At 50.9% G+C, this 27909-nt stretch overlaps 1 protein-coding gene across 8 annotated transcripts in view; it reads left to right on the top strand.

The window, feature by feature from the left end:
- Zmiz1 (zinc finger MIZ-type containing 1) overlaps positions 1 to 27909 on the top strand; it is a 199934-nt gene that overhangs the window by 143314 nt on the left and 28711 nt on the right. For all 8 annotated transcript variants that reach the window (XM_057769310.1, XM_057769312.1, XM_057769309.1 and 5 more), the window contains one exon: positions 24392 to 24536. In XM_057769310.1, the coding sequence (XP_057625293.1) occupies positions 24392 to 24536 (145 nt within the window). The remainder of the gene's footprint in view (positions 1 to 24391; positions 24537 to 27909) is intronic.

Here is a 27909-nt window from a genome sequence, read left to right as displayed (position 1 = left end):
CTTTTGTCCTCCCTCCCTCTACCTCTCTTCCTTCCTCTCTCCCTCCCTTTCCTTTCAACTTTAATCTCTTCCTTATTCCTCTCCTTCCTTCCTCCTTCCCTCCCACCCCTCCCCCTTCCTTCACAATGCTGGAAGCTGAGTCCACGACCTCCGCTCACGAGCTAAGTGCTGCACTTGGTCTTCTGTGTATTGGTGATTGACACACAGTAAGCAGAGGACCAGATCCATGGATGCTGAGCGACACTTGACACCTTCTGCTATGCGAGGATCAGACCAGAGCTGGGACCTTCTTTCGTCTCCTCTCAGTTCTGCTGGGTCGAGGTGGATCAAATGCCACCACCCAGGAAGCTCCCTCTGGTCCCCAGCACATGTAGTTGAATGCGGCACAAAACCGTACTTAAAGCCTCCAGAAACATTCTTGTTTGTGTGTGTGTGTGTGTGTGTGTGTGTGAGAGAGAGAGAGAGAGAGAGAGAGAGAGAGAGAGAGAGAGAGATTTGATTATCTGGTTTTCAGGTGAAAACTTTCTAACGACAGGGTTGTGTCACAATGCCAAAAGGTTAGACATGTCAGCCTGTGATCACACACCCACAGGGCGTCCCCTTGTTTGATGGTGAGGGGAGACAAAAGTTATGCAGGAGGGTTGTCTGTGCCTGGTGCCTCATAGATGCGCTACGTGATCAGCCTAGGAACCCAGGGCACAGGCTGGTGATGACAGAGGTGGTCATGCAGGGAATAAATGAGAGGCCTGAAATCCTGCAGTGGCAAGAGGACTGCCGTGACTCTGATGCTGGTCTAGGTTAACAGGGACCTTGTCTAAAAACAAAACAAACCAAAAAAAAAAAAAGAAGAAGAAGAAGAAGTTATTGGACTCACTATATGGAGAATGTATGATGTATGTATATACATCTGGGTTCTTGAGCTAAGGTCAGGGTGCCAAGATACCAATGTGGTATACATTGTCAGGAGTCTTTTGCTTTTTGGGGTCCTCGCCTTCCAAGATTTATTACACATATCCCATGTAATATCAGTAGCTGCCTGTGCCTATTAGTTGTGTTTTGTGTAGTTGTGTTTTGTTTTTTAATTCAGGGATTACTTTTCTGAGGCAATGCTTTACTCTCTAGCCCAGGCTGGCCTCAGGCATGAGCCACCATACCCAGCACGTGTACTTATTTAAATGTATTAGTTAAAATTAGATAATTTCGGATTTTCAGTTCCTCAGTCTTTGAAGTTCTTGAAGCTCTTGGTGGGTACCATACTGCATGGTGTAGGAACAACAGCTCAGAAAGGCAGGGAATTCTGCTGGGCACTGTGATGCTGAAAGTCACTGAGAGCTCTTGAAGAGGTCTTTGAGGTCTGCAGGAGGTAGGATCTGCCTCAGATGGACTCACAAGATAGAACCTGTCTGCCCTGCCCCCACCCCACCTCTACTCCCACCGCCGCCACCAACCTGCTGCACACAGGTCTTTTAAAACAGGGTCACCCAGGGTTTTCCCAAGCCATGTTAAGAAGTAATTATGAAACCCACATCTGTAGTTTCCTGGGTGACTTTTGGTAAGTCACTTAACATCAGGCTTTTTTGTCTTCTGATCAATAAAACAGCTGTGCAGCCTGGCTGGCGGGTTGCAGTGGGCCATGGGGCTGTGGAGCACTTAGCTCTGTGTCTGGAATAGAGTAGCTGCCCAGTAAATGACAGCTTGACTCAAATCTCTTCTATAGTTCCGAAAGTGGCTGTTCCCACGCCTGGGAGATAGTGTTCTTTCTCCACCTGCCTTGCCCACAGCCTTCTCTGGGCCTTGTTTTCCTGTTCTGTACTGCAGGCAGCATCTTGTCTGTGTCCTGTAGAAATGCCATCCCTTCCTTCTGAACGGCCACCATAACTGGACAGGCTGAGATGGTGTGGGGAAGAGTGACAGTATGCTTTGGCCTAATATCCTGGTATAAAGCCACAGGGCTGACACTGTTGACTGGCTAGTGGGAAGCCCCAGATCACGTCCCAGCTGTAGAGGAAGTACGCAAGTGCTGGCAGCCACTTTCATTTCCTTCCTGAGGTCTGAGCTAGGAGTCTACATCTTGGGCTCCTAAGGCCTCTGACACGTTGCACAGAAGCATCCTTTTGAGATCTGTTTGTGGCTCACCAAGGTCTGGAAGCCCCTGGATATCTAGGCAGAGAGTCTGTAAGCCAAGCTGTGTGGTGGTAACCCAGCTTGTTACCCTGTACCACTGAAGAGGGTGGGCTTTTGAGTGGGAAGTGGGTCAGTCCAGAGGACCCATTAGCAGTCCTTCTAAGTCTGTAACAAGTTTCTTTACTGGTACAGGGCCTGCTCCTCTGGGGGTGCATCATCCTGCTCCCCACAGGAGGCCTCTTAGTCATGCACCACTCAATGCCTAGTCATACACTCTCTTTTCTCCCCCTCTGAGATGGTTGGTTTGCGTAGCACCGCCATGAACAACGTGTGAATTACCACACAGCATTCCCACCTTCCGTGTAACCTGAGAAACCTGGGTGCCTTGCTTGCCCAGCGATCCCCCAGGCCTTCACTGTGAACTCAAGGCTTCCTTGGTGTTTGCAGGGAAAAGTTTTCTCTGCAGGAGTTGAGGCTACTTTGGGCATGGGCTTTTTATTTACCAGCTCCAGCCCTCCAGTGTTCTCGGATGGTCCCAGGGAATTCCCTGCAGAAGTCAGCACCCAACACATAAAATCCCTGCCCAACCCACTAGACTGTACACAGCCGTGACCACTGGGTTTCTAGTGGTTTGGGAGGTAACTGGGGGCCAAAGAGGCTTCCAGAAGTCGTAAGGATGTGGGAAGGAACAAGGGCCCTTCCACTTGCCTCCCTTTTAGGCATAGCATAGGATCTATCGCCTTCCTGGTTCTGCTAACACCCTGAGGCCCAACGGGAAGCAGGCAGACTGCTTGGGGTACACAAGAAATACCGCTGCCACGTCCCTCCTGCCTACCCCCACCTGACCTAGAATCAAGACTCACCAGGCAGGACCAAGCTGATGAGGGGCTGGTAATCCTCTCAGCTTTTTATGCTGGGCTCTCTCCAGAAAGGTCTTTAATGACCTAGGTAAAAGTCTCTTCTCCAGTGGCAACCCCTGGGGTTTCTTCCCAGTTTGTGGGGATCTCCCACCTACAGGAGTGCCCCCATGAACTCTTACCTAGTCGGAATCCATCCCCTATGGAGGCCTGCTCAGGCTAGCTTCCCTCAACACCTCCGTGATCCTGGGTCCTGTTATCTGAAATTGTGATGTCCCCTGTTCCAATGACTTGGAACTTGAGAACTGTGGGCAGCATGTTATGCCTCCCCAGTAAAGTGTAACCCACCCAGTGTGTCTCCCACGTTCTTCTGGGGACCCTAGATGCATCTCTTTTCTGCCATGTTTATCTTATGCAGACCTGTGACTCGCACCAGGCCCTCTGCCTATTACTAACATTCAGTACCCCCCGGGTTTGTGCAGGAACCATGAACTTCAAGTTTGTAGCTGTAACTCCTTCACATTTGTGTGTTCAGCATCTGGGTGGGTAAAATGTAAGCGAGTATGGTTTTGAAGGCGTGAATGAACAAAGAGCAGGTTCTGGGTGGGGCCTCTGCCCCCTTGGGAGTTTGAAGTCCCTCGGTGGGACTGGAAGGCTCGTGGTGTGCAGAGGAGCACACACATCTGGGGTGAAGTGGCTAGGTCTGTTGCGGGGGCATGTGCTCAAGAAGAGATGTAGAAGATGGGTCGTTGGCAAGTGTTTGTGTGTCTGACTGTGTGTGTTTATATAGACGAGTAAAGGACCATTTCCGTGTTGAATGTGTGCTAAAGGAGGCTATGGGGTAGTGTTCTTGTGGGTCGTACACACTTGTATGTGACTAGCCAGTGCGCTTGGCACAAAGGATGCAGTGTGGAAATGTTGGTGGATCCTGTGGGTGTTGGGCTAAGGGGATGAGTCCCAGCTGTCCCCCTCACATGTGCTAGTGAGCCCTGCATCTCATCCACAGGAAGGCAGGCCTGCCACTCCAGTAAATTATTTCTAAGGGCTCTGCTCCCTGAAGGTAGCTCTCAGGACAGGATAAGGGATCCTAGGAAGCTAGCATGACTCCAGGCATAGAGGGGCTGGGGTAACTCACCTCATTCTTGGAATCTGACTGTGCTTTGATCTTCTCAGGCTCAGGTAAGAGTATCCTGTGGCTTCCCCAACTGTGGCAGCACTCACAGTTTCCTCTCCTGTCTCCAGCAGCAGGAAGGTTCTGTGGGCTTCATCATAGATAACTGTGCAGGGATATTTAGCCGGAGCATCTGGGTATGCAACAGAAGATACTCACCTCTCAGGGCCTCTGTTTTCCCCATCTGAAAAATGGATCGGTCAGTTCCTCTTCCTGCTTAGCACCAGAATGAAAGGACACTAGGATGGCTGGCTGTTCTCTGAGCCCTCAAAGTGAAGTCCCTCTGGTTGTGGCCACCTGGATAGGCCTTAAGGTGGCGGGCGGGGGAGGGGGGAGTCTCCACAATAATTCAGCCTCCTATTTTGAGTCCTCTTACCACGGGACACAACACCCATGTGGCCTTATTGTTGACCCTGCTTAACTCCAGATTGCAGGTCTGACAGAGGTCATCAGTTACCTCCAAACCTTCAGTTGCCACAGCAGATGTTTCTAGAACTCTTCAGAGTTCAAAGGGACTTTCTTGTCCGCGTTGCCCTCTCCCACCAGCAAAGGAGGTATTTTAATGAACTATTGGGGCACGTGGAACCAGGAATGTGGAATGTCAGGTAGGGTTGAGGCAAGCAAGCTCTCTAGCTTTCTCCTTTCGCAGACTGAGTCTTCTGCACTGTCAGCAGACTCTTGCAAGTTCGTCTCCTCTTCACTGGAAGTGCCTCAAATAACTGGAAATCCAGACAACAGAACTTTCACTGGGCTCTGGGACTTAGTTAGGAACCCTTGTACTCAAAGGAGGGTGACACCATGACCCCCAAAAGAAGGACTCATGGCATTGTATTCAACATGGCCTATGTGCATACATGTACACGCATGCCAAGCACATGCTACTTTCACACACAAATGCACCCTAACCTCCAATGAAAACAAAAACAGAAGATACACTGCTTCTCCCCTTGGGTTTTGCCTCTCCATTTAAGAAACACAGTTGTAGCTTCAATTTTTGTTTTCAAACTGATTTTGTTTTGAATGTTAAGTAGCTACAACTTGGTTTGACATAGTTCAGAAAATCAAGTCTCTGGGGAAGAAGTAGCCTGTTTTCTTAAGATGGTTCTTAGAAGTTCACTGAAGAACGTTCATTCTACTAGGATTTTGTGGAATGCTCTGCCATGCCCCGGTGTGCCCTGAAAGGCAACCAGAAACACACAGAAACATACACAAATGCACATACACATACACGCACGCACACACACACAGGCTCAGATTGGTACAGGATCGGTGGGGTGGCTGGGGTGAGGACTAAGTGTGAGCAAATTCAGAATCTGAGCCCCAAGAGAGTCTGAAGGGCTCTGGGGATGGCCCTCTCCATTCAAGAGTGGACTGAAATAGTTGCTTGCAATAAATTTAAGTAAAAGTTAATGAGAGCTGGGATATAGCTCACTGGTAGAGCATTCATGCCCAGCATCCCCAATATTACACATACACAAATCAGATTTATCGCCCATCTCAGGGCCCCGGCTGCCTTTGTTGTGACTGTGCAGGACACAAGTAGAGCCTAGCGCTCAGGCTGAGAGGAAAGCCACAGACCGAGGCTGGGATGGCCTTGAGCCAGGCTGTCACTGATAAATCTGGTGAAAGCGCTTCTTTCCAGCTAGGAAGTTACTGAGATTCGCTGCTGAGCCAAGAGGAAGCAGCCTACCACTCTTACCCAAAGTTAAACTGAACCAGGGCCACACCTAGAGCCAGGTCTAGGGGTATTTAGAATGATGACACAGTGCCCTGAGGTCCAGTAGGTAAGAAAGGCCTCAGAGGAGGCTGGGTAGTTTTGGAACCTAGTGTGCCTTCCTGTCCCAATTTTCAGCCCAGGGTCCCACGGTCTCATCTGTTCTTGCTTGGGAAGAAGGGTGTGCATTTATAAAAACCAAATGCTGTGCAGCCCAGCTTAGCCTGAAACATCCAGGTTTGCCTTAGCTGTCCATGACAGCTGGTGCCTGCTCATGCCCTGCAGGGTTGTTGGCCTCCAGCCTAGCTTGGTTCCATCCTTCTGTGCCTCAAGATGTCTACCAGGGCCTTAGAAGGTATTGCCCCCTACCCCCTCCCCATCCAGCTCAGATCTATTCTCTGTGGCCTCTGGGAGGTTCAGGTTTCTACCCACCAGGTGGGCAGCTCCCTTTGTGCCCCCAAACAGCAGCTCAGCTCACAACACTGCCCTGTTCCTGACACCTGGACCCCCAGGTGCCATCTGCCACCTTGTTTCAGACAGCAGGTAGGCGATCTCAGGGCAAGGGCAAGAAGAAAGCATGTAGGCCTTGGATAGAGAAGGTATAAGCTCCAAACTGAGGACAGCCAGTTGCCCACCTGCTGCCTGGCATCTGCCTTGTCCTCAGCCTCTCTGTAGGACTCATACATACAGGTTTGGGGATGGGTGTAACAAAGAACCTTCCAGTGGATCCCTGTCTTCACCTTTTACTGTATGACTATGGAGTCCTTCTGGACGTCTCTGTTTGGCTCTGAGTCTCAGACCAGTTCTAAAACTGCCCGAGAGGGACACCTTGTGTCAGCTCATTCCTCCGTGCGGTCTGCCTCTCTCTGCCTGTGCTTCTGAGGCAAGGGTGTCTTTGAACCACCTTCCCCCACACTGGGCTGCCCCACTTAATTTCATCTTCCCCAGGCTCCACCTCAGAAGTAAACCCCCCTCCCCACCTCTGCACTTCTTAGATTTAACAAGCCTGCTGGAAAACAATAGTGATTTCCGCATCGATCATAAACAGAAGTGATTACCATACAATTACGGCCTGAACCATCAGCCTGGATGCAATCACAGAGCTGTGTTGTAAATCGGAAGACAATTGTCTGCAGAATTACCCTCAAATTGGTTTAAGTGGCAACAATGGAGTGTTGGCATTTTGGGGAGGGGTGAGAGAATTCTGGTGGTCCTGGTAGTAGAGGGTCTCCACTGGGGTGCTCCCACTGGGGTGCTCCCTAGTGGCTTCTTGGAAACTAAGTAGAAGGAGAGCTACCCGTCATTTTTTTTTCCACACCCAATTTTCCTCCTTCAACTACTGCTCCTTGCCCGTGTTAGCACAATTAGTTGTAAAATTATTTATGCTAATGTGTGAGTGGCTAAGTATTCCTTGAAACTGGAACAGTATAAAGAAGTGAGCTTTGTGTGTGTGTGGGGGGGGGTATTCTGGGACCCTTCTCAGCAAGAACTCTTCCTCCCGGCACTCTTTCCACCTGTGGCTTGTCCAGGTCAGCTCCTCTCTCTCTTTGAACCTACCCCTTCTTCATATCCTTCCCTCTCTTTCTCCCAGCCCAGTGGTGGACTCTATCCAGGCCCCTCCCATATCCCATCTAGGGCAGCCATCCTGAGGTGTGGTTTGCAGGCTGCCCCTCAGTAGTTAAAGCCTGTTCCTTTTCTGTCTGTGGTTTGTAGGAAATCTCTGACTATGAGATGCCTTTAGGTCTAAGTCTGGACTGTTAATCTTCAGGTGTGTGTGGGTGTGTGTCGATGTGTGTTTTAGCATGTACTGTTAATCTCCAGCTCTCTGTGTCTGTGTGTGTGCTGTTAATATCCATGTGTGTTTGTGTGTGTATTGTTAATCTTCAGCTATGTGTCTGTGTGTGTTGTTCATCTCCAACTGTGTTTGTGTATGTGTCTGTGCGTAAGCACACACACACCCTTTGTCTAGGTATCAGACTGCATTGAAGCTCCCAGGACCCAAGAACAACCTGCCTGTGATTAGTAGACCCAGGCTCTGCCGGGTTCAGTCAAGTCTACCCAGGCAGTGACTGCTTGGCACATCTTGTCTGATCTTCACAGGAGGGTTTAAGCATACTTGTGACTGTGCCCTGGTTTAGGGTTCTAAAAGCTCCTGGATGAGGTGGGTTGGTCCAGGCTATACAGTTCTTCTAAGTGAGGAGTGGGGTCATCAGGCTGACATTCTTTATAGCTTGCATTCTTTATAGTTGCCATCCCTCTAGGCCTGCTGAGGGCAGGCAGTGGTTCCTGACCTGCCCATGACCTCAGACAGTTCTCAATAGCGAATATATACTTGCTCTTTCATGCCAGTTCTGTCACCCCTGTTCATGAAAGAATAGTGACTTTCCCCAGGTGCAGACTGAGGTCAGAATCTGGCCCAGACTTCCTAGCATCCCTCTGGATGCTACGCTGCCTTGAGAGCCCCACCCTCTCTGCCAGATGTCAGAGCTGGACTCACCGGTACATGAGAAACCAGAGACAGCCTGTTCTCCGTGAGTTCTTGCAAAATCTCAGGATGGTGTCCCATTGGGACTTTGCGCTACCAAACGTGGTGGTGGCTTCTCCATCTGTGTCCAGAACTGTAAAGCCTTGGCCTGAGGGGCTAGAGCAGGCTGGAGGCGAAGAGGGGCAGCCACCACCTGCTTTGTTCTGGCATTGAAAGTTTAGCCGGTTGTGGTGGCGCACGCCAGTAGGATTTGCTGAAGGAGGCAGAGGCAGGAGGATCATGAGTTCGAGGCCAGCCTGGGCTACACATTTGGGCTGGAGAGATGGCTCAGAGGTTAAGAGCATTGCCTGCTCTTCCAAAGGTCCTGAGTTCAACTCCCAGCAACCACATGATGGCTCACAACCATCTGTAATGGGGTCTGGTGCCCTCTGCTGGCCTGCAGGCACACATGCGGACAGAATATTGTATACATAATAAATAAATAAGAAAGAAAGAAAGAAAGAAAGAAAGAAAGAAAGAAAGAAAGAAAGAAAGAAAGAAAGAAAAGAAAGAAAGTTTGGCTGTGTGGCCTCTATGCACAGTGCACCTCGCCTCTAGTCCTGCGGACTGTCTCGAGGGCCAGGCGTCAGTGGGAAGTTGGGGCTCAAAGACACAGATCTGTACTTAAAATGGAGTGCCACCTCCACCATGGTTAGGCTTGTACCCCTCTGAACTACAGCTTACAATTCTTTAAGTAGGGAAGCCTCCCACCATGCTGGATTATATGACCTAGGAGTGAGTGTGCCTGTTCTAGGCTCTTCAGATAACGAATCTTTGGCCTGAGATCCCATCCCAAAGGGAGGAAGGTATCCATGCTTTGTGAGCATTTGTCCTGGGACATGTTCTGCACTGGGCATGCTCAGGACTGAGTTTGCTCTTCACAGTAGCTGCTAGGTCTATGCTAAGCAACTGGAGGTAGGGACCCCAGGTGGCCATTGACACTTGTATTTGTTGAATTAAACTTAAATGAGACTGAGCTCAACATTTTCTCCATAGTGGGGCCACGGGTGAGGTATTCCACAGCCACTTATGGCTCTGCCTCTTGGTTATAGGCAAGATCTTGGTTGTATAGATAGATCTAGAACATTTCCACCATTGGGGAAATTTCATGGCAGTGCTGTGCTATGTTATTCCCCAAGGATGTCATTGAAGACAAGGTGGTGGCATGCCATAGGCAGTCTCAGCTAGAGGCAGGCTGGGCCACAGGCAGGTCTGCTGGCTGCACTCTGCCTTTTTGATCAGCATAGATCCTTCTCCTGCCATGAAGCTTTAGTGGGCTCACTGAAGGCAAAGCCTGCATTTTCTTCCTGGGGAATTTGAGGCAAGTAGGTTTTGAACCCATGTCGAACGAATGACTGAGCAAACATCACCTGATGCAGTTTTGGTACAAACTTGACTCCCCTTCTGACGGAATTAACGTAGGGTGGGTAGAGCCGGCCGCTGAGGAGTGATGGATGTCCCCTTTCTCAAGATAAATGTGGCAGTCAAGGTAATCGGATTGTGTGTGACGGTTTAATTTGTAGGCAAGGGTAGGAAGCGCCCAGCCATGCCTCGCCCCAGCCGCCCATATTAGTTTAATCAAATGCCCGGTATCTAAATGGCTGGGCCCAAGTGATGGATGATGTGAGCTTTGTTAAATGCTGTTGCCCCGTCAAGCCAAATTTCCCAAAACCCCACTGGGCTCCTGAGCCCGTTTCTTCTTTTTGGTTATCTGCATGGAGCAGGGAAGTGGGGCCTGGGCTCTTTCTGTCTTTGAGGTGGTTGAAGAGGAGGCTACTTTTTCTTTTTCTTTTTTTTTTTTTTTTTTTTTTTTGGTTTTTCGAGACAGGGTTTCTCTGTGGTTTTGGAGCCTGTCCTGGAACTAGCTCTTGTAGACCATGCTGGTCTCGAACTCACAGAGATACGCCTGCCTCTGCCTCCCGAGTGCTGGGATTAAAGGCCTGCGCCACCACCGCCCGGCAAGGCTACTTTTTCTTAGAAGCCATTCTGAGTTATTGCAGTCTTGGGGAGCCATACCCTTCAACCTGGGCTCCAACCGTATGTCTCAAGACTCATCTCTTTGCTGACCTTCTGTCTGTCTGTGCCTCCCTCCCTCCCTCCCCCACCTCTCGATTCTTTTATAGCACTCACTCTCCTGGAACTCACCATATAGACCAGGCTGTCTTAGAACTCATGAGGTCCATTTGCCCCTCCCTCCTGAGTCCTGGAATAAAAAGCGTATGTCACCACACTCAGCTTCCTTCTTACTTCTTAATGGGGTATTTCAGTGATAGTTTTTCTCCATGCAGTCTGACAATTGCTCCGTTTTCCATTAGTGCAAGGAACCTTCCCTGAGAGTCTTCTCTGACCCTCGGATCATGGAGTCTTCCTGTCTCACCATCTGGACAATGTATTGTTTACACACACACACACACACCATACATACTGTGGTGTGTGGCAGGGATTACAGTAGAGTCCCAAGGCTGGGTCCTTGACAGAGACAAAGTAGAGAGCATAGAAGACAATGCCCTGCCCTGTGTGAATTGATAGTGTATTTGCTCTGAAATCCCCATTGAAAGGGGATTCATACAGCTTACAGTAGTGTTTGTCACCCAGTCACTCCAAGGGTGGTGGAAGCCACAAAGAGAAACCTTGGTGTTATTCCAAGTGGGGACTGCAGAGCCAGCTAAGAAGATTTTTTTTTAAAGTAGCAAAACCAGAGCTCAGCGGAGCAGTGAAACTAGGAGCGCCCCAAAATGAAAGTCTGAATGATGTTAAAAGGTTTCACTGTGAGTCTATGATAGAAAAGCCCTGCAAGGGAAAAAAAAACCCAAAAGCCTCCAGGAGCAGTGGTCCCCTGATGAGAGGAAATGGGGGGGTGGTTTCAGATGACAACTGTGTCCACTGCTCTAATTGTCTGCTGCATAGCCTCTTCAGAAAGAGAACAGGGAGGTGAATAAGGTATTGGGAGAACTGTGGGGTCTGCAGCCTGCTCCCTCTTGCTGCCTTTACAAATGTCTGCTCTGTAAGGAACATGTATTCGTGGACTTTGTAAATAAAAGGTCGTTTTTCTCCTTCAAAGAGAATAGATTCCCCTGTCATTTGCTCTTGCTAGTTGTCCTTTGGCAAGTCCCTCAGTGTCTCTGGGGGCCAGGAGAATAGACATAGTGCTCACTGGTTCCCAGGACTGTCAGGACAAAGGAGAGAAGGATGTGCTGACTTCTGTCTAGCATATGCTGCTAGCCTTCTGAGGACACTTGCCTGTGTGACCTGGCTCTTTTAAGATCAGAGAAAGAAACTATTCTCATCCTCAGGATCTCCCTGGGTTCAGGATCCCAGGATAGTCCAAACTGGGAACTCTGACTCCCTAACGGTAGCTGGACTTGCATCAACCTGCTGACCACCATCCATGACCCCGTGGCTTTGCTGGTCATACCGACCCCTCAGGCCTTAAGCTTGGCCTGCTGGTGCTGCTCAGCTTGGCCAGCTGGCCGTGCAGCCCCAGCCTCTCCTGCCACCGTGTTTTCATCTCTCTTTCGCCTCAAGCTCTGTTAATTTTTCATGGCGTCCATCAGAGGCAGAAGGCAAACCCTGTTTCCTGCAGGGAAAGAGCAGGAGCTGGAGAGGTTGCGGGAGTGTTGTGTGGTGATTAAACACTGCAGAAGCCTAAACAAATGACGGTTGCCTCCTCCAGAGGTTCTGGAAGAGAAACCAGGAGCTGGGACTGAACAGCAGATGGCCCAGGCTGTTTTCTGTCTTGTGCCTGCCCTCCCCCATCAAGTGCTACCTTACCTGGGGTTTACCTGAGATCCCGCAGCTGACTCAACCCTTATGGCTACCCTGGGATGCTAGCCACAAGATACAGAGCACTCGGTGTCACTCAAACAAGCCACCAGCTGGTGACGGTGGCACTGAGAGCTGCTGGGTGCAGACCCAAGGTTTCCAGATAGAGAAGCTTCAATCGGACCACTCAGGCAGGGTCACTAGAATAGGACCTGACCTGAGTCTGTGTAGACAGAAAGATCACCCACAGGTGAGGCAGGTGCATACCCCACTGGGCCTTGCTCCAAACTCTCATAAAACCAGGACTCCACCCACTCCTGTCCCCAGCCTAGGATTCTTTTTCTGAGAGTCCAAGGTCAAACCTCTGCAGTCCAGGATACAAAGGTAAGAGGAGGTTAGCAGCAATACAAGAGAGCATTTGCTAAGCTCACAGTGCTGGCCCTGAGAGCTCCTAAACGTTCTTCAGTGAAAGGGAGAAAGATGGGCCTCTCAAATCCATTCCTGAAGCCTTTAGGGGAACATTTCACAGCACCGGGCTCTGAGCTCGGCCACGCCTTTGGCCGGGCAGTGCTTCTCAAAGGGACCAGACAACATCAGCATCACCATCACCTGGTAAAACAACACATTTTTCAGCTCTGTCCCACTGGATCAGAGACCCCACCAGGCGTGAAGTCTAGCACTTATAACCAGCCTTCGATATGATTCTAAGGATTAGAAAAAAAGGATGTCTGGCCTGGAGATCCAGATGGTTCAGCCCTGCTTTGGACTTCTGTCCAGGACATACTGGTGTATTACATGCTGAGTGATGGGAGTAGCCAGGAAGCCCTGGGCGTCAATAGAATTACTTCCACTACAACAAGATGAGTGGACATTTAAAGAAGCCCACACAGAATTGTATCAGGTTTTAACAAAAAAAAAAAAAAAAGTCTGCCCGCCCTACCCTCCAGTGTGTGATACAAAGAGTATCTTTTAGGTTTGCTTTAGATAGCATCTGTCTGAAACCCTGTGTGTCTATGACTAAGCAGGTAGTTGGCATTCTGAAACATGTTGTGGAATGTTTCTCTAGGATGCAAAAGGGACCCCTAAGGTTTAGAAGAAAGAGCCAGTGGCATAAAGAGATCAATGTGGTATTTTCCTGCAGCAGACCTACCAAACTTTGATGGGCACCTGGAGAGAAGGCCGTCACAGACAGGCGCGGGTTATTCTCCAGTCCCATCTAGCATTACGTCAGGCTTTCTCAGAAATGGCGTAGAATAGGCAGTCAGGGAGGGGTTTCAGTTGGTGAGTAGGAAGACAGCTCCAGCCGCCGAGTTCTGAGTGGAGAACTCACTTGAAGACTGGGCAGGAAGAAGCCTCTAACCACCCCTGCTTGCCATTTTTAGAGCCCCTGGACTATGAGGCATCCGGGGAAAAAAATGGCACCTGTGCTGTCCCAGAAATGATTCCTTAGCCCAAAGTTGGAGGGAGGAGGCCCCATCTGTGTTTATCGCCAAAATCCTTAAAATCTAGAACTTCACCAGTCAGGCAGCTGGGGAAGCAGGGAATGGGTGGAAGGCAAGGGGTCTGAGGCCTAAAGGCGGATGGTGGTACAGGTTCTGGTTATCAGATGTTAGGGTGTGGGTCAGCCTGGGAATTGATGCCAAACCTTGTCTCGCCTGCACCTGGCCCCACGCCCCCTGAGTTTGGGGAACTGCCTGGATTGCTTCTTTGTAGAAACGCGCTTTCTGTGAGGTGATAACTCCCCAGGGCTTGGTCGCCCCGGATGCCCTCTATGGTGGTGTCGTGAGCTTTACCACGGTGAGGTCACGGACTGCTGGCTTCCCTAGGATTTGACACGGTGCACAGCCAGGCTGCTCAGCACACACGTGTGACCTCCCGCCATCCAGCTACCGGTATGTGAGAACTGAGGTCCTGTGCTATCTAAGGAAGAATTGGGACACACTCCAGCCTGTTACCTAGAGGAGCCAGCCCGCGAGTCTCCCTGAGATGTCTCAGAGATTAGAGGAAAATAAGACTCCCATAGCATTTCCTTCGCAGGTCCCTCAGCCCTCTCCCCCCACCCCCAGTTCCCTGAGGCTGAGGTTGAGGAAGTGCTGGTTAGCCTGCAGGAGAAAGGGAAAGGAAATGGATCTTGAGGCTGGGACCTGCTGCAGTGAGGCCCACCTGCAGCTCCAGGCACAGGAAAATGGGACTCCTTTCTCACTTTATAGACCCCGCCCAGCCAGTGTGAGGAGAGCCTCCTAGTCTCCCAAGCCAACTAACTTTATCCCCTTAGCCCCTGGGCTTCCTTTGACTCATTCAGGCACTCCTTAGGGGGATTCCTTGATAGCCATTCAGGATCTGCCCTGGTGGAACCCACATCCATCCTCCCAGGATGTAGAGAGCAGGCACAATGCACCCTGGCCTGTCTGTAATGGCCAGAGGCCCAAGGCTCTGAAGGAAAGACCTCATCAGGTCCCCTCCTCTCTGCTGCACACTTACTATGTCTGTCCATTTGTTTGTGATACTAAGGATTGAGCCCAGCACTCCAGGCATGTTAGGCAAGGATTCTACTGCTGATGTGCTTATCCCCAGCCTTTGAGTTGCTATTGTTGTTCTTGCTTTTTGAGATAAAGTCTCCCTGTATAGCCCGGGCTGCCCTGAAATTTGCTATGTAGACCAGGCTGGCCTTGAACTTAGAGAAATTGGCCTGCTTCTGCCAGTGCCTCCTGAGTGTTAGGACTAAAGGCATGGCCTGTTATCTTTTTTGTTTGACCATTTGCATTTCTGTGTTTGTGTGTGAAGATCAAAGAACAACTCGTGGGAACCATTTCTCTCCTTCCACCACTTGGGTCCTGGGAGTCAAACTCAAGTAGTTCGGCTTGGCACCAAGCGCCCTTACCCCACTAAACCTTCTCCTTGGTCTTGCTTTATCAGTGCTCTTTCATTTCCACTGTAGTGGTCTGCAACCCCTAACCACCAAATGTCCATTCCTACAGCCTAAGATGACAAAAGTCACAGCCTGCCACACACTAAGCAGTGGCCTGAGTCAGTCTTCTGACTTCTGAATGGGAGCTGCAGCTGTCCACCCACAGGAGGATCTGTGGGAGGACCGAAGTCTCTAGAGGTGGACCCCTGCCAGCTGTTCTCGGCCAACATCCCAGCCCAAGCCCATCCTGGGGTCCACAATACTTTGCAGAGGTGGGGGACCAACTTCAGGGTAGGACTCTCTCTTCCTGATGAAAACACACTCTTGACTTTGCGCTCAAGGGCCAGCATCTGAGTCCGAATTACACCGACTAGTCCTGTGGTAGCAAGCGGTGGGCGGGGCACTTTTCTCACTAGGCTTTTTCTGAGGCCCGGCTCATCTAGAATCTCCTTGGGTCCCCTCTTCCTCAGCCAGTTCAGCCTCCACATGGCAAGGAACAGCCAAACCGGTTTGGGAATCAGCCTTGCGGGCTCCAAGGTCTCCCAGAGTTCAGTTCCCAGGGTGTGTTCACATGCCTTAGGACTCTAGCTTCTGCCAACCATAGAGCCCTTGGGAAGAGGGGGTGGGAGTGAGCAGGAGTGTTCTGGAGGCAGGGGTGGGGACGGGGGAGTGGCCTGAAGGTACTCTAACTCTAGGCTTGGCCAGACCACGGGATCATTTAAATTCACACCTTCCCAGCCTGAGGAGCTGGGGGAGGGGGGGACCTATGTGTACGTCCCAGGCAGGCTGCACACGAGACCTAGCCAGTCCTTGTCTGTGAGACCCAAACTCCTATAAGGAGGGGGGTCAAATGGAAGTGTTCCCAGCCAATGTGCTAACAGGCAGCCTCCCTCTGGTTTCACCCTTCTAACCACACAGTGATGGGGCTGGCAGAGCAGGGAACAGAAGGTGAGAATGATCTGGGAAAACCAGAAGCTGTTGAAGCTCAGGCCAACACCCTTCTGAGAAGGGCGGGGCAACGGTGTGGCAATACCTCAGGAGAGCTTCCTCTACAGAAAGTCGGGGACTGTTGTCCGCCCCCTGTGGCCGTGGAAAAGTCCTGACCCTTTTGCTACAGATGCAGAGCCCTTCCCACCCACCCACATGCCTTCCTGGACTCTTCAGCGGAGCTTAGACAGAGCAGAGGCTCAAGGCCACACAGGAAGTTAGTACCAAACTGAGCTCAGATGAGAAACTGGGATCATAGTGTCTCCTGGTGACACATCTGCTCTCAGATCTGCTGTCACACAGCCCAGAGACATAAAAGGGAAGTCCTGTGCACCAATGCCAGAACCACTGTCCTGTGGTTCTGTGTCCTGTTTGAATTCACCAACTCCCCATTCTCTTCCCCCAGTACAGTATTTCTTGGGCAGCCCTTGAGGCATGGAATATGAGGGTGAAGCTAAGGGTGCCCAGTAGCTAGGAAGGGGGACGTTGACTCTGTGCCCTCGTGTCCCTGGGCAGATCTTCACCATCCACAGCAGGGTGAGCAAGGTCAGATGGCCACTTGTCTTATAGACAGATGTACCTGTAGAGCCCTATGGCTGATTACCGTGTCAGTGACTCAGAGCAACCTGCCCCAGTCTGAGACTAGGATTTCCTCTCATGGTCACATGTTTCCTGTGTGGATTCCTCCTAGGGCAGGGGATGGGGCCATTTTTCCATTTCGGGGGCACCCAGCAGAGGAGGACTCCAGAAGCCAGCAGGAAACAGCTCATCAGTCCCGTGGCAAGTAGGCAGAGTGACAATTCCAAGGACATTTCTGTTGTTCTCCTAATACAAGTCCAGTTGCTTGGCTCCACTGGGAGCAGAGACCTGGCTCCTGTCACTCTCCCGCCTCCTCCAGGGCACAGTTGCATGACGCTGAGGACCTTCCCAAGCTGGCTTGTATGGAGAGGGTGGCTGTAGTCTGCTGTAGCCCCTGTGCTCAATACCTCTGCAGAGGGTGGACTTTGACAGCCTGGCCCCCTGGCACTTGGACACAGGAGCTGAGGCAGGAGTAGGTCAGTGTCGAGGTGGGCTTGCAGAGAAACACTGGATGTGGACACTGTTGAGTGCCAGAGATGGCACTGCCCACCCTAGAGCACATCAAGTAAAAAAGGTGCCAGGTGGAAAAATGTTAGGATTTAGGTACATTTGTATGATTCTCCTAGAGTTTGGGAAAGACAGACCCACAAGGGACCAGGTCGTTCTCCATTCGCCAGGTGTCTCGGCACTGGAAGCCTGCAGAGGAGGGCAGCAGCAGGGGAAATCCTTCAAACAGTTTAGCCTGCAGCATGCTCTGACTACCAGCATGGTATCTACATTTGTGTGTGACCTTGTTTAATTCCCGTCTCAGGAAGGAGGAGACTTGGTACGTGAGCGTCCAAAGATAAGTCTGATCTATTTGTCTTGGGGCTCCTCAGACCAGGCCAGGGAAAAAGAGGAATTCTTTTTTATTTTTTTTAAAGATGAATAGACTCATATATATATATATATATATATATATATATATATATATATAATGTTCGCTGGTGTTTTGCCTGCATGTCTGTGTGAGGGTGTCAAATCCCCTGGACTGGAGTTTCAAACAGTTGTGAGCGGCCATGTAGGTGCTGGGAATTAAACCTGAGTCCTCTGGAAGAGCAGCAGTGTTCTTAACCTCGGAGTCATCCCAAGCCCTAAATTCTTACTGCCTTCTATTTTACAATAATAATATATTACTAATATATTGTTATTTATTATTGTTAATAATAAATAAATGAATGAAAGGGATGCGCCCAGGCCTGTGTATCCCTGGTGAGTCATGGGACCAGGACCTTGTGCTTGGGAGATGAAGGAGGAGGATGTGAGAGTGTGGCCTGGCCCTGTCTGGAGGGATAGGAGGTTGTCTTTCTTCTCATGGTTCCCTCACGGGAGATGTACGGACACCGTGAGCACTAGTACCAGCTCCATGAGCAGATGACACGAGAGTGGCACTTGTCCCCAAGTCACCTACACTGTTGTTTCTGTAAGCTGCCCACATTTAGTCTCATTACCCTGTACCCTGTAGCTACGCGTGTCATAAAATATGTCGGTGGACTCTACAGTAGGTTTTATATGGTTGACAGTGTCATTTAGATCGGATTGCAGCTAGGGGCCTTGCAATTGCCTGTGTCTCGGATGGAGTGCGTGATCACTGACCGTCTCCCATACTCTCATATCCTGAGCTCTTTCTCTCTGTGACTCACTGCAACCCGTTAGTCATGTGTTAGCTGTGTCGTTCTTACTAAATGCTATACCGAATGCCAGGACTGTGGAGGTGAGCCCCTCTAATCCCATGTCTAGCATGTAGACATGGTCCCATCTGCTTCCATTGGAGCAGGGTAGGTTGGTGACAGGCAAGTTGGGAGACAACAGGTGGGTGATCCTGTTATAATTCATTCCTGGGCTTGGACTAGGCAAGGTGCAAAGAGAACAGGCTGCTGAGACAGTCGGCTGCACCTTGCAGTGGTACGTATTCCTGAGGTGCTCCTGGTACTGGAGTGGACGTGTTGGTGGGAGATCTCCTGCCTCTGACTCAATAGGAAGTGCCCTAGCTCATCCTGCTGTTGTGTCATGGTCCCCTGAGCATTTAAAGTACATGACTAAGGTATTTATTGGAGTAATAACCCTTCCTAGGGTATGATGTGTGGAGAAGGAGTCTCCGGTGTCTTACAGGCCTCTTCCTGGCCATTTCCGAGTCCTTTCTGGGTGTCCTAGGTCCTAGAAGCCATCCCTTCTACCCCTGCTGGCCCCATGCACACAAACACAGCCCTCTTCTTCCCAGCTGCCTTCTAGCTATGGAGCTGCTTCCTGCTCCTCAGAGTGCCCTTGTTTCACCCCGCGTTCTCTGGTGGTGTTGGATATTGGCTAAGGCTTCTGTTTGAATCTTACCTCTAGGTCTCTGACTGCCTCCAGCCTGCCTCTCAGGCCCAGCACCTCTCTACATCTGGTCTTTTCCAGTTCTTAGATGTCATAGGCACTGAGCATCCCAGGCCTGTGTTTATACCTCCCTGCTTGGCTGCCCAGGGATCTGTTTCCCTGGGACCATCCTGGATGCCTCTGGTTTCTTGCTCCATGTAAAGTTCAAGCCCAGCCCCAATCTAGTGAGGGGCACTCTCTTAGATGCTGGAACCCAGCCTCTGCTCCTTTCTACCCCAACAGCATCCCATCGTCGGCCCCTAAGGCCTGGTCTCTAAAGCTCCACCCCATACCAGGTGTCCAAGCAGCTCCCAAATTAGAGCCTTGCTCCTTCTGCCGCCACCCTGATCTCTGCTGGGAGGTGCAGATACAGAAGCAAATAGGAGCCTGCCCCTATCTCCAGGAACTCAGTGACCTCAGCGTCTACAGTTCAGCCTGCCTTGCCTCCACACTGCTTTCGCTTTTCTTTGCCCTGAAGGACATTATGGTGGTACCTGCTTGCGAGAATTGTTGCAAGAAATATCTTGAAGGGGCAGATGTGGAGAACCTGGCTCTTCCATACTCTCTCAGACCTGCTTCCTAGAACCCACTTGGCAACCCCTATATTTTTTCTCAGTATTCTTTCAATCCTGCTAGTCAGTGGGCACGCCACCTTGTTGTACTCCCCAGTACCACTGGCATAGAGAAACTTAGCTCTGTCCTCAGAGACACTGGGGAAGCAGAAATGCCTTTTTCTTCTGGGGCCAGAGGTGTCTGTGTCAGCTGAAGAGGCGCAGCTGCACCTGAGTAGAAAACTGCCCGTCACTTCCTGTCTCACAGCAGGACACCGGCTGTCCTCCCTCTACCCCTTGGCAGCTCAGGGCCACATGCGGAGCCTGTGTTGAGTGTGCAGATGGCTTCATCATCTGCCCTGAGGCCTCTGTCTACCCACACATGTCTCATGTGAGTGTCTGGAGCTCATACCCACCCAGGACGTTGTGTCTGCACTCTGCCCTGGGATCAGACGTGGACAGGCACACCAAGGCTCCAGAGCCTTCCTTGCTGTCACTCTGTCAGCTGTGGGGGCTGATGCTAATCATCGTCTGGTGAGTAACCGGTCACCAGCCATGCGCCTGCAGTCTTCCTGTATTTCAGAATGTTGACTCAGGCCACCCTCACAGCTGCCTGTGACCTTGTCCAGGTGTCACACAGTGGCGGTCTGGTTCCTCAGTGTGTGTCTCCCACTGGTTACACGGTGAGCGTTAAGTTGTTAGGGCTGCTTTTCCGGAGTTGACATGCATTGTGGAATCTTTGGTCCTCCGAGCCTGTTCCCATCACCACCGCTTTTCTGGCTTCTACTTGCACTCTCCTGAGGACGTGGTATATCAGAGCTGCTGTGTGGAGCAGGCAGGCCATCTTAGAGACTGGAAATTAGCTCTAAACTGAGGGCTCACACACAGCCCACGTGGTATCCTGTAGCTGGAAAACAGCAGGACACACGACTCCAGCGCCAGTATTCTCAGCTCTGCTCCCCGCTGGTGCCCACTGGGGACTGCAGGAGCACTTTTGGAAGGGACTAGAGGTCTTCCTAAAGGAAGCACCATCAGAGAAACACTGTGTTGCAAGGGGGGACAAAAAAATATTTTCTAGGCAGAAGCCAAAAGACCTGAATGTAATCGTGTCTTGGAGACTAAAATATAGAAAGGGGACCGGGAACCTTTGGGCAAAATAGGCTCCAGAATGTGAAAACGAGAGACCATCTTCCATTTCCAAGGCTGTCTCCTACCTTCACTGAGCAGGGTGTGTTTGCAGGTGCCCCAGGGACTCCCTAGTAACCACTCACAAAGCCACACAGACCCCCCTCTACCTACCAGCTACTGTTTTAAACACCTTATCCATGTCACTGTCATTGAAACACGATCCTGAAGAGCAGGCCTTAGTGTTAGACTCGTTGACAGTAAAAGAGAGCCGGTGATTGTTTAGCTCAAGGTCACAGAGGTGTCAGGTGGAACTGTTTTGGTCCCAGTTTGTTTAAGCCCCTGGCCTTGAATCTTAGCTGGACGGCTGACCCCTAAGGCCATGGCAGGTGTGCATAGAGGTGCTGTCTAGCTTGATGACTTACACAGACTACCTTACCTAGTGCAGGAAGCCCCATACTCAGTAGGTGTTTGGCAGCCATTTGTCAAATTAATTTAAGTGAGTGATCAGATGCTTTGGCACCTTAAGGTGACAATGGATTGGAATGGAGCCTGTCAATAAAATGCTAGTTAGTATTTGTTGGGAGCCATAGTGGTGGCCTGCATCTCTAATTCCAGCACTTGGGAAGCAGAGGCAGACAGAGCTTGAATTCAAGGCCAGCCAGGTCTACATAGTGAATACTGGGTCTGCCAGAGCTACATGGTGACACCTTATTCCCAAAGGTCCCGTGGACTTTCAGAAATTTTTTATTAATATTTATTTGTGTGTGTGTGTGTGAGAGAGAGAGAGAGAGAGAGAGAGAGAGAGAGAGAGAGAGAGAGAGAGAGACAGACATGGGGAGGTCAGAAGACAATACGCAGGAGCTCTCCTTCCAACATGTGGGTCTCAGGGATGGAACTAAAGTTGTTGGCCCTTGAGCCATCTCCCCAGCTCTCTTTTGATCATCTTAGATATATTGGATTATGTGTGTTTGTATAATATGTTAAGAAGTTTGGAAATGGTTTGAAATCTGGATTGAGTCCAAAGCAGTCCCCACTGCTCCATGGGGCGGTCAGCCGGGAAGGACACCTGGTGTAGTGTTCTGATGAGCTAGAGAGGGAACTGACTGATTCCTAGGGCTACCGACCTCAGTGCCTGGTTGTTGTGCAAGGCCTGAACCAGGTGGACATCAAAGAAGGGACCTGTAGGGACTGTTGCAGCTTGTTCTACCGTCAAAAAGGCCAGACCCTGCCGTGGGTGCATCTGGAGCAGAGAAAGCAGTGAGTGCCACTGTTACCATGTCTCTGAGTGCCAGGTCTTAGGTCACAGGCCTGTGGACCCTACTCCTAGTTAGAGTCGACCTCTGCTCCTCTGGTTCCCAGTTTCTGCTGAGCCAAAGGTTCTCTCCACGTGGCTAGCCCAAACTGAAGGAGCTCAGGAAGGCTGCAGAGATGCTCAAACACCTTTTCACGTTCTTCTGCAGCCCCCCAAACGCTCAACTCTCTGGGAGGGTGGCCTTGGATCTAAGTGACATCTGTAGCCAGTGGACCAACGGCTGCTGTGAGACCGAGCGAGTTGTCCTTGTAAAAGGGTGAGGAGGGATTTAGGTTTCCTTGCTGATGTTTGCGGATAGAGGAGACTTGCTAACCTGGGAGTGGCACTCACCACAGAGAAGGGGTACAAGTTATGACCTTAACTGTCTCTGCTGCTGCCCATCCTGAGACTGTATGCTTCACCAGCTAGTACACTTAGGGAAGCAGGTAGCCTTCCCAGAGTGTGCTTAGCCCCACCTGGCTGAGTCCCTCAGTCCCGTGGGCTTTTCTGCCTGGCCTGCCTCTAAATGGACCCATATTCACTTCTTTGTCTGCAAATTTCCATGTGGTGTTGGTCTCAAATAGCTTCCGTTGATCTGCACCCTCAAAAACATCTCTGTTGCTCCTGTGCATCGCGAGGGAACTGCTTTCAGCATCTGTTCTCACCAGGCTCTCAGCCAGGGTAGGGTGAGTGGGATCCTCTTTCCCTCTTGGACACAGGATTGTGGTCTTCCAGGCATGTGACAACGTGGCTAACACATGTCCCACCTGCTGCCGTCTAGTTCCCAGGGCCAAATCTATACCTTCATTATCTTTCCAGAAACCTCCCTACTTGGGACAGGGGGCAGGTAGACAAGGCTACCCTTCACCTGTCGGGCAGCCTATAGTAACCAACGAAAGCCTTGAATCCCACCCGCAGTGGCCTGGCTAGTCCCAGAGGAACAGGCTTGGATCGTGAGTCAGGTTGTAGGCAGCACCATCTCCATCCATCCTTTGTGCTGGCAGCAGGCCTTCTAGAGCTGCAGCCCTCTCTGGCCTCGTGCGTGGCATGCAAATGAGCTTCCAGATGCCTGGTACCCTGTGCAAGAAGCAGAACCAGGGCCTGAAGAAGAATGGAGCAGTCTGAAAACACACTTGTGTTTGACCTAGCCTTTCTGCAATGGCAGCTTTCCCTCCAGCCGTGACAGGGAGGGGACCACAGAGCAGGGTACATCAGCGTGTCTACTGCCTCTAGGGGAGAAACCCTCCTTGGTCAGGCACTTTAATGCAAAACAAGCTGAACAAGTACCTGGCAGCTTCAATGAGACCCGTTGGAGCTGTGGACTAAGGGAGGACCTGGACAGGGCCTTCTGGTCATTATGTATTTGGGCATATTCCTCCAGTGCTGGCAGTGAACAACTTCAGGTTTCTTATTAAAGTGGGAGGATCCAGGAGAAAAAGACCAGCTGGGGTTTGGCCTGCGGAAAGGTATTCTGCCTTCTATAGGGTTCCTTCCAGAGCAGGGATACATCTATCTCACCACTCTCTGGTGATTGCTGTGAATGACTTTGCATGCCTGAGCCCAGGACAAGAATCAACACCCCCCTCCTCATCACCAAGCAATCTGAAGCTTGGGGGTTGGGGTGAGATCCTTAGGGTCATGCAGAGAGGTGGTGATAGACCCTGCCTTACTGTGTTCCCTCCATAAACTTGGCTGTATCCTGGAAGGACCTAAGGAGACTTTTAGTCCCGAGTGGGTCCATTGGGAACATGAGAGGAAACCTCTTTCCTCCACCATTGGTTCAGTCTGGTAGCAGAGACTCTTGTATGTGCTGTCTGGACCATCTCAAGCATGCGCACGTACACACAAACACTGCCACCCTCTGCTATGGAAACCTTTCATCCTTCTGAGCATTTGAGGTCAACAGAGAGAGTGTGTGAGTGTGTGCGTGTGTGCATGTGTGTAACAGGCTGATGTCTGCTCAGTAGGCACGTTCTGGCTGGGAGTTTCAGAGAGCCCAGTGAATACTCCTGGGCCCTCATCTCCAAAAAAACCCTAAATTGTGTCTGCACCGTACAGTTTTTAATGTGTCCGTGAGAAGCCAGGTAGCACTAAGTGTTGAGAAGTCACACCCTCATTCAAGGCCTTTTTCCCTAGACTCACCTTTAGTTCCGTCTCTACCTTCTTCTTTGTTATCTGGACTCTTTGTTGGTGCCTCTTAACCTGGAGGCCATCCCAACTGGCCCCTTTAGTAGACACTTGGCACAGATGCTTTTGCTCTTTCTTAGAGAACCTTAGCCCATTTCGTGGTTTAAAACACTGAGGCCATCTCCCAGGAACAAAACCAGCATCATAAACCCCTGTCTGGGAAGGATGCTGTGGGACTCGAGTGTGCCCGCTGACCGTCTGTCCGTCTTTGCAGCCCTGCTGTCCTCCTGGTGTGAAGAACTTGGCCGTCTGCTGTTGCTCCGACATCAGAAGAGCCGCCAGAACGACCCCCCTGGGAAACTCCCCATGCAGCCCCCCCTCAACTCCATGAGCTCCATGAAACCCACTCTGTCGCACAGGTAAGCGTGCAAGTTCCTTCAGGAGTGGGGTGCCTGAGGTCTACTTGGAAACCTCCTGTGGTGCAAGCCCTGGGAGTGAGGCCTCTAAGAGGCCATTTGGCCTTTAAATCTGCCTAAATGATGTGACTTCTTCCTCATCAGACAGGGAGGGCTGATTTTTTTCCCCACTTTGTCCTTGAGATCCCTGGCTTCTAGTAGAACATTAGGAATCATGAGATCAGAACCGCCCCTCTATCCAGAGCAGATACATGGGCACTCTCAGGGAATCCAGGGGCAAGTAGGGTCTCAGGGTGCCCCAGGCCTAGTGGTCACACCCCAATGTGGGGCAGAATCAGGCCACACCCATCATGCCAGAGCAGGTAAAACTGGGCTGGGGCTGCCAGAACCCTGGATCCTAGGCAGGAACAGGCTTGCTAGGGGCTGCCAAACACCTAGGAACTGGCCAGGCTGCCCCGCACCAACCTTGGAAAGGCACGTGGGGAGACTGGCAATTCCCTGTTAATTATCTCGCAGGCGCCTTGCTGAGCTGATGCTCTGAGTATTCTGTGGGCTGACCCTGCAACAACAGGGCCCGTCATGCTGTCTGCATCCCCCTTTGTGGGTCCTTGCTAATGATGGGGGCCTCTGCAATCAGCTCAGCTCTCATTATCCTGCCTGACTGAGAGACGCACAGCCCAGAACATGCTGTAGTCTTCCTGGACCTCATGGGCCAGGCACTGCCAGCACTCAGGGTCAGCCTTGTCTTCTAAATCGAATTAACTGTCGGGACCAGAGGAGCTGCTCATCAAAGCGAGTGCCCCGCCTGACCAGGAAGGCCCAGCTGTGTTTACCCGCCATCTCAGAGCACAGCAGCCCCTTTCATCCAGGACACTGCCTCACCAGCCTCTTCCTCCTGTACCAGTGTTTAGAGATTCATCCTTGGCCTGGGTAGCTGTGTGCAGTGGTGGTGGTGGTGGTGGTGGTGTGTGTGTGTGTGTGTGTGTGTGTGTGTGTGGCGGGGGGGGGGTCTTATAAGGTGTTTGGCATCAATCATGGGCCCTGTCCACCGTGCTTTTCTGTCCCCAAGCATTGCAGCCGTAAGATCACCCAACACATTCGGAGAGTGGGGATGTCACCTTAGTTGAGAACTGTTGCTCTAGAGAGGCAAACTGCTTCCTTCTGCCTTCCACTCCTTATCCCTGGTCAAGCTGTCAGTGAGCAGTACTTTGGCAATTGATCTGTTATTTTAGCTTGACCATTTCACTTGGCGTTTGGAGACAGAGTCCGGGCTGATCTCTAACTCCTGATCCTCCTGATTCAGACTTCTAGTGCTAGGATTACAGGGGTGTGTGTGTGTGTGTGCACGCATGTGCATGCATGTGTATGATAGTTGTGTCTTGCTAATTCTAGGGGTGTGTGTGTGTGTGTGTATGTGTGTGTGATACTCAGTTTGTGTCTTGCTAATTCTGGCCTGTCCCTCAACTCTTCAGAGCTTTTTCACTCCCATCACCCCATTAACATGCCTCTCTCAACTCCTCTAAGCCGTTTCATCACCTTCGTTTCACTGGAGGTGATGGTGATGGGTCAAAGTACTGAGGCTTCCCGCTAGAATCCTGCTTGACTGTGGCTATTCTAGCCCTAGCGTGTGACAGGTTTTCGCCACTGCCAGTCCTTTGCTAGGTCTTCCTCAAGTTTAGTTCATATGGATTATTTGTCTTTAAACAAAGGCGAGGAGTCTGTTTTCTCAGAAGCTGAATCTACCAACAGAGGAGGGAGGTTCACGGGGCAAAATTAGGGGCTGGCAGATAAAGGAGGGCAGAAAGGAAGCCTGGGTCCTAGGAGGAGCAGGCAGGGCTTATTGTTGGAGGCTGTCTGAAGGTTAGGTATCGTGACCAGGGAAGATCCAGGCTGAGGAAAGGGTACCTGCATTCTGTGACCTCAAACTGTCTATACCTAAAAGTACTGTGTATGAAAAGCCGCTGGCCAGCACCCTGAGTCCTGCTAACTCTGCCAGCATGACAGGTTCAGGGCCTTAAAGGACCTGTGGGATAACAGACAATAACCAGAGGCCACAGAATACATGTTACCTAGGTCTTTAAGCTTGGCTTAGGTAGCGCATATTCTGTGGCCTCGGGAGGCCTTTCAGAGACAGGCTGGAGAGCTGGAGACTTGCTGGGTATTGATTGGGGTTGAGCCTGATCTGTTGAACTGAATGAAGGTTCCCCTTGGGAGCATAGCAAGGTTACAGAACTTAGAAGGCAGCTAAAACCTGGCTGAGAGTAGGAAAATGAGATGCCCAAGAACACACAGCTGATAGAGGTGAACAGGACACAGAGTAGCATGTTCAGGGGTAGTGAGGGAGTAGTTATTTGCTGGGTTCGAGGGTTCTGGAACAGTCTATGCCCTACTCTGATCCATGGCTTACTCTAGGTAATTACCACTGTGCTCCCGCATTATAGTGAGGCAGCTGTTGAAGAGTGGTCAGTCCCTGACCCTTCTCCAAGCCCACAGCTGTGGTGAGGATTCTCAGCAACCAGGAGCTGCCAAGTCTTCCCGTGTACCTTTATGCATATTCCTGTGAGATGAATCTCTCATTTCCAAGGGAACTGTGAAGGGCCCCAGCACCTGTTAAACCTCTGGTGTAAATTCCTAAACATGAAGCTTAGTGGAAGAGAGAGCCTTTGCAGTTGAGACACCGACTCTGACGTCTTCAAAGGGTGGAACACAGTATGTTCACTAGGAAGTCTGGGGTGTGGTACCCAGAGGATCCAGGGGTTCAGAGACTCTAGGTCCTCAACTAAAAGGCTCTAAAACAAGCAGAAGGGAGGAACCAGGGACCTGGAAACCCTACCTGAACCCAGAGGTCTGGGGGGGGAGGGGGGGCCTGAGGACCAAAGTAGTTCTGTGACTGAAGTCACTGTCATATCCACTGCAAACCATGAAGATGTGGTGGCCCCACAGCGTAAGGCTTTCCTCTTGGGCTGTGCTGTGCCTCCAACCAAAGCTCTTGATCTCTCTGAGCCCCTGAAGTCCCAAAGAGACATGGTACTGCCATGCAAGCGATACAGGGAGGAACCAGGCTACTCCCAAGACACTCTGTGAGAGTAACTGTGACCTTCTGAAGAATGTGAACTAACTATAGCTTGTAAAAGCCCTCAGATCCCGTTTTAGCTTCGCCATTGGTCATATCAAGGTCATCTTGCACTTAGCAAAGAGACTCGAAGCATATTACGTGCCTTCCCCATCCTCGTAACTCCAAGATGGAAGCTGAAAGGTGCCCGGAGGATCTAGCCATTGTTGGGGCAGACGGGCACCTTTGGCATCCCTGAGGTTATCTTGACTTTATCCCAACAACTTCTTGCTGCCTCATCTAGGTTTTTAATGAGTGGTTTAA

The sequence above is a fragment of the Chionomys nivalis genome, chromosome 5, assembly GCF_950005125.1.
Source record: "Chionomys nivalis chromosome 5, mChiNiv1.1, whole genome shotgun sequence".
Taxonomy (NCBI): domain Eukaryota; kingdom Metazoa; phylum Chordata; class Mammalia; order Rodentia; family Cricetidae; genus Chionomys; species Chionomys nivalis.
The sequence above is the reverse complement of the archived record's forward strand: the minus strand, read 5'-3'. Positions and strand labels throughout refer to the sequence as shown.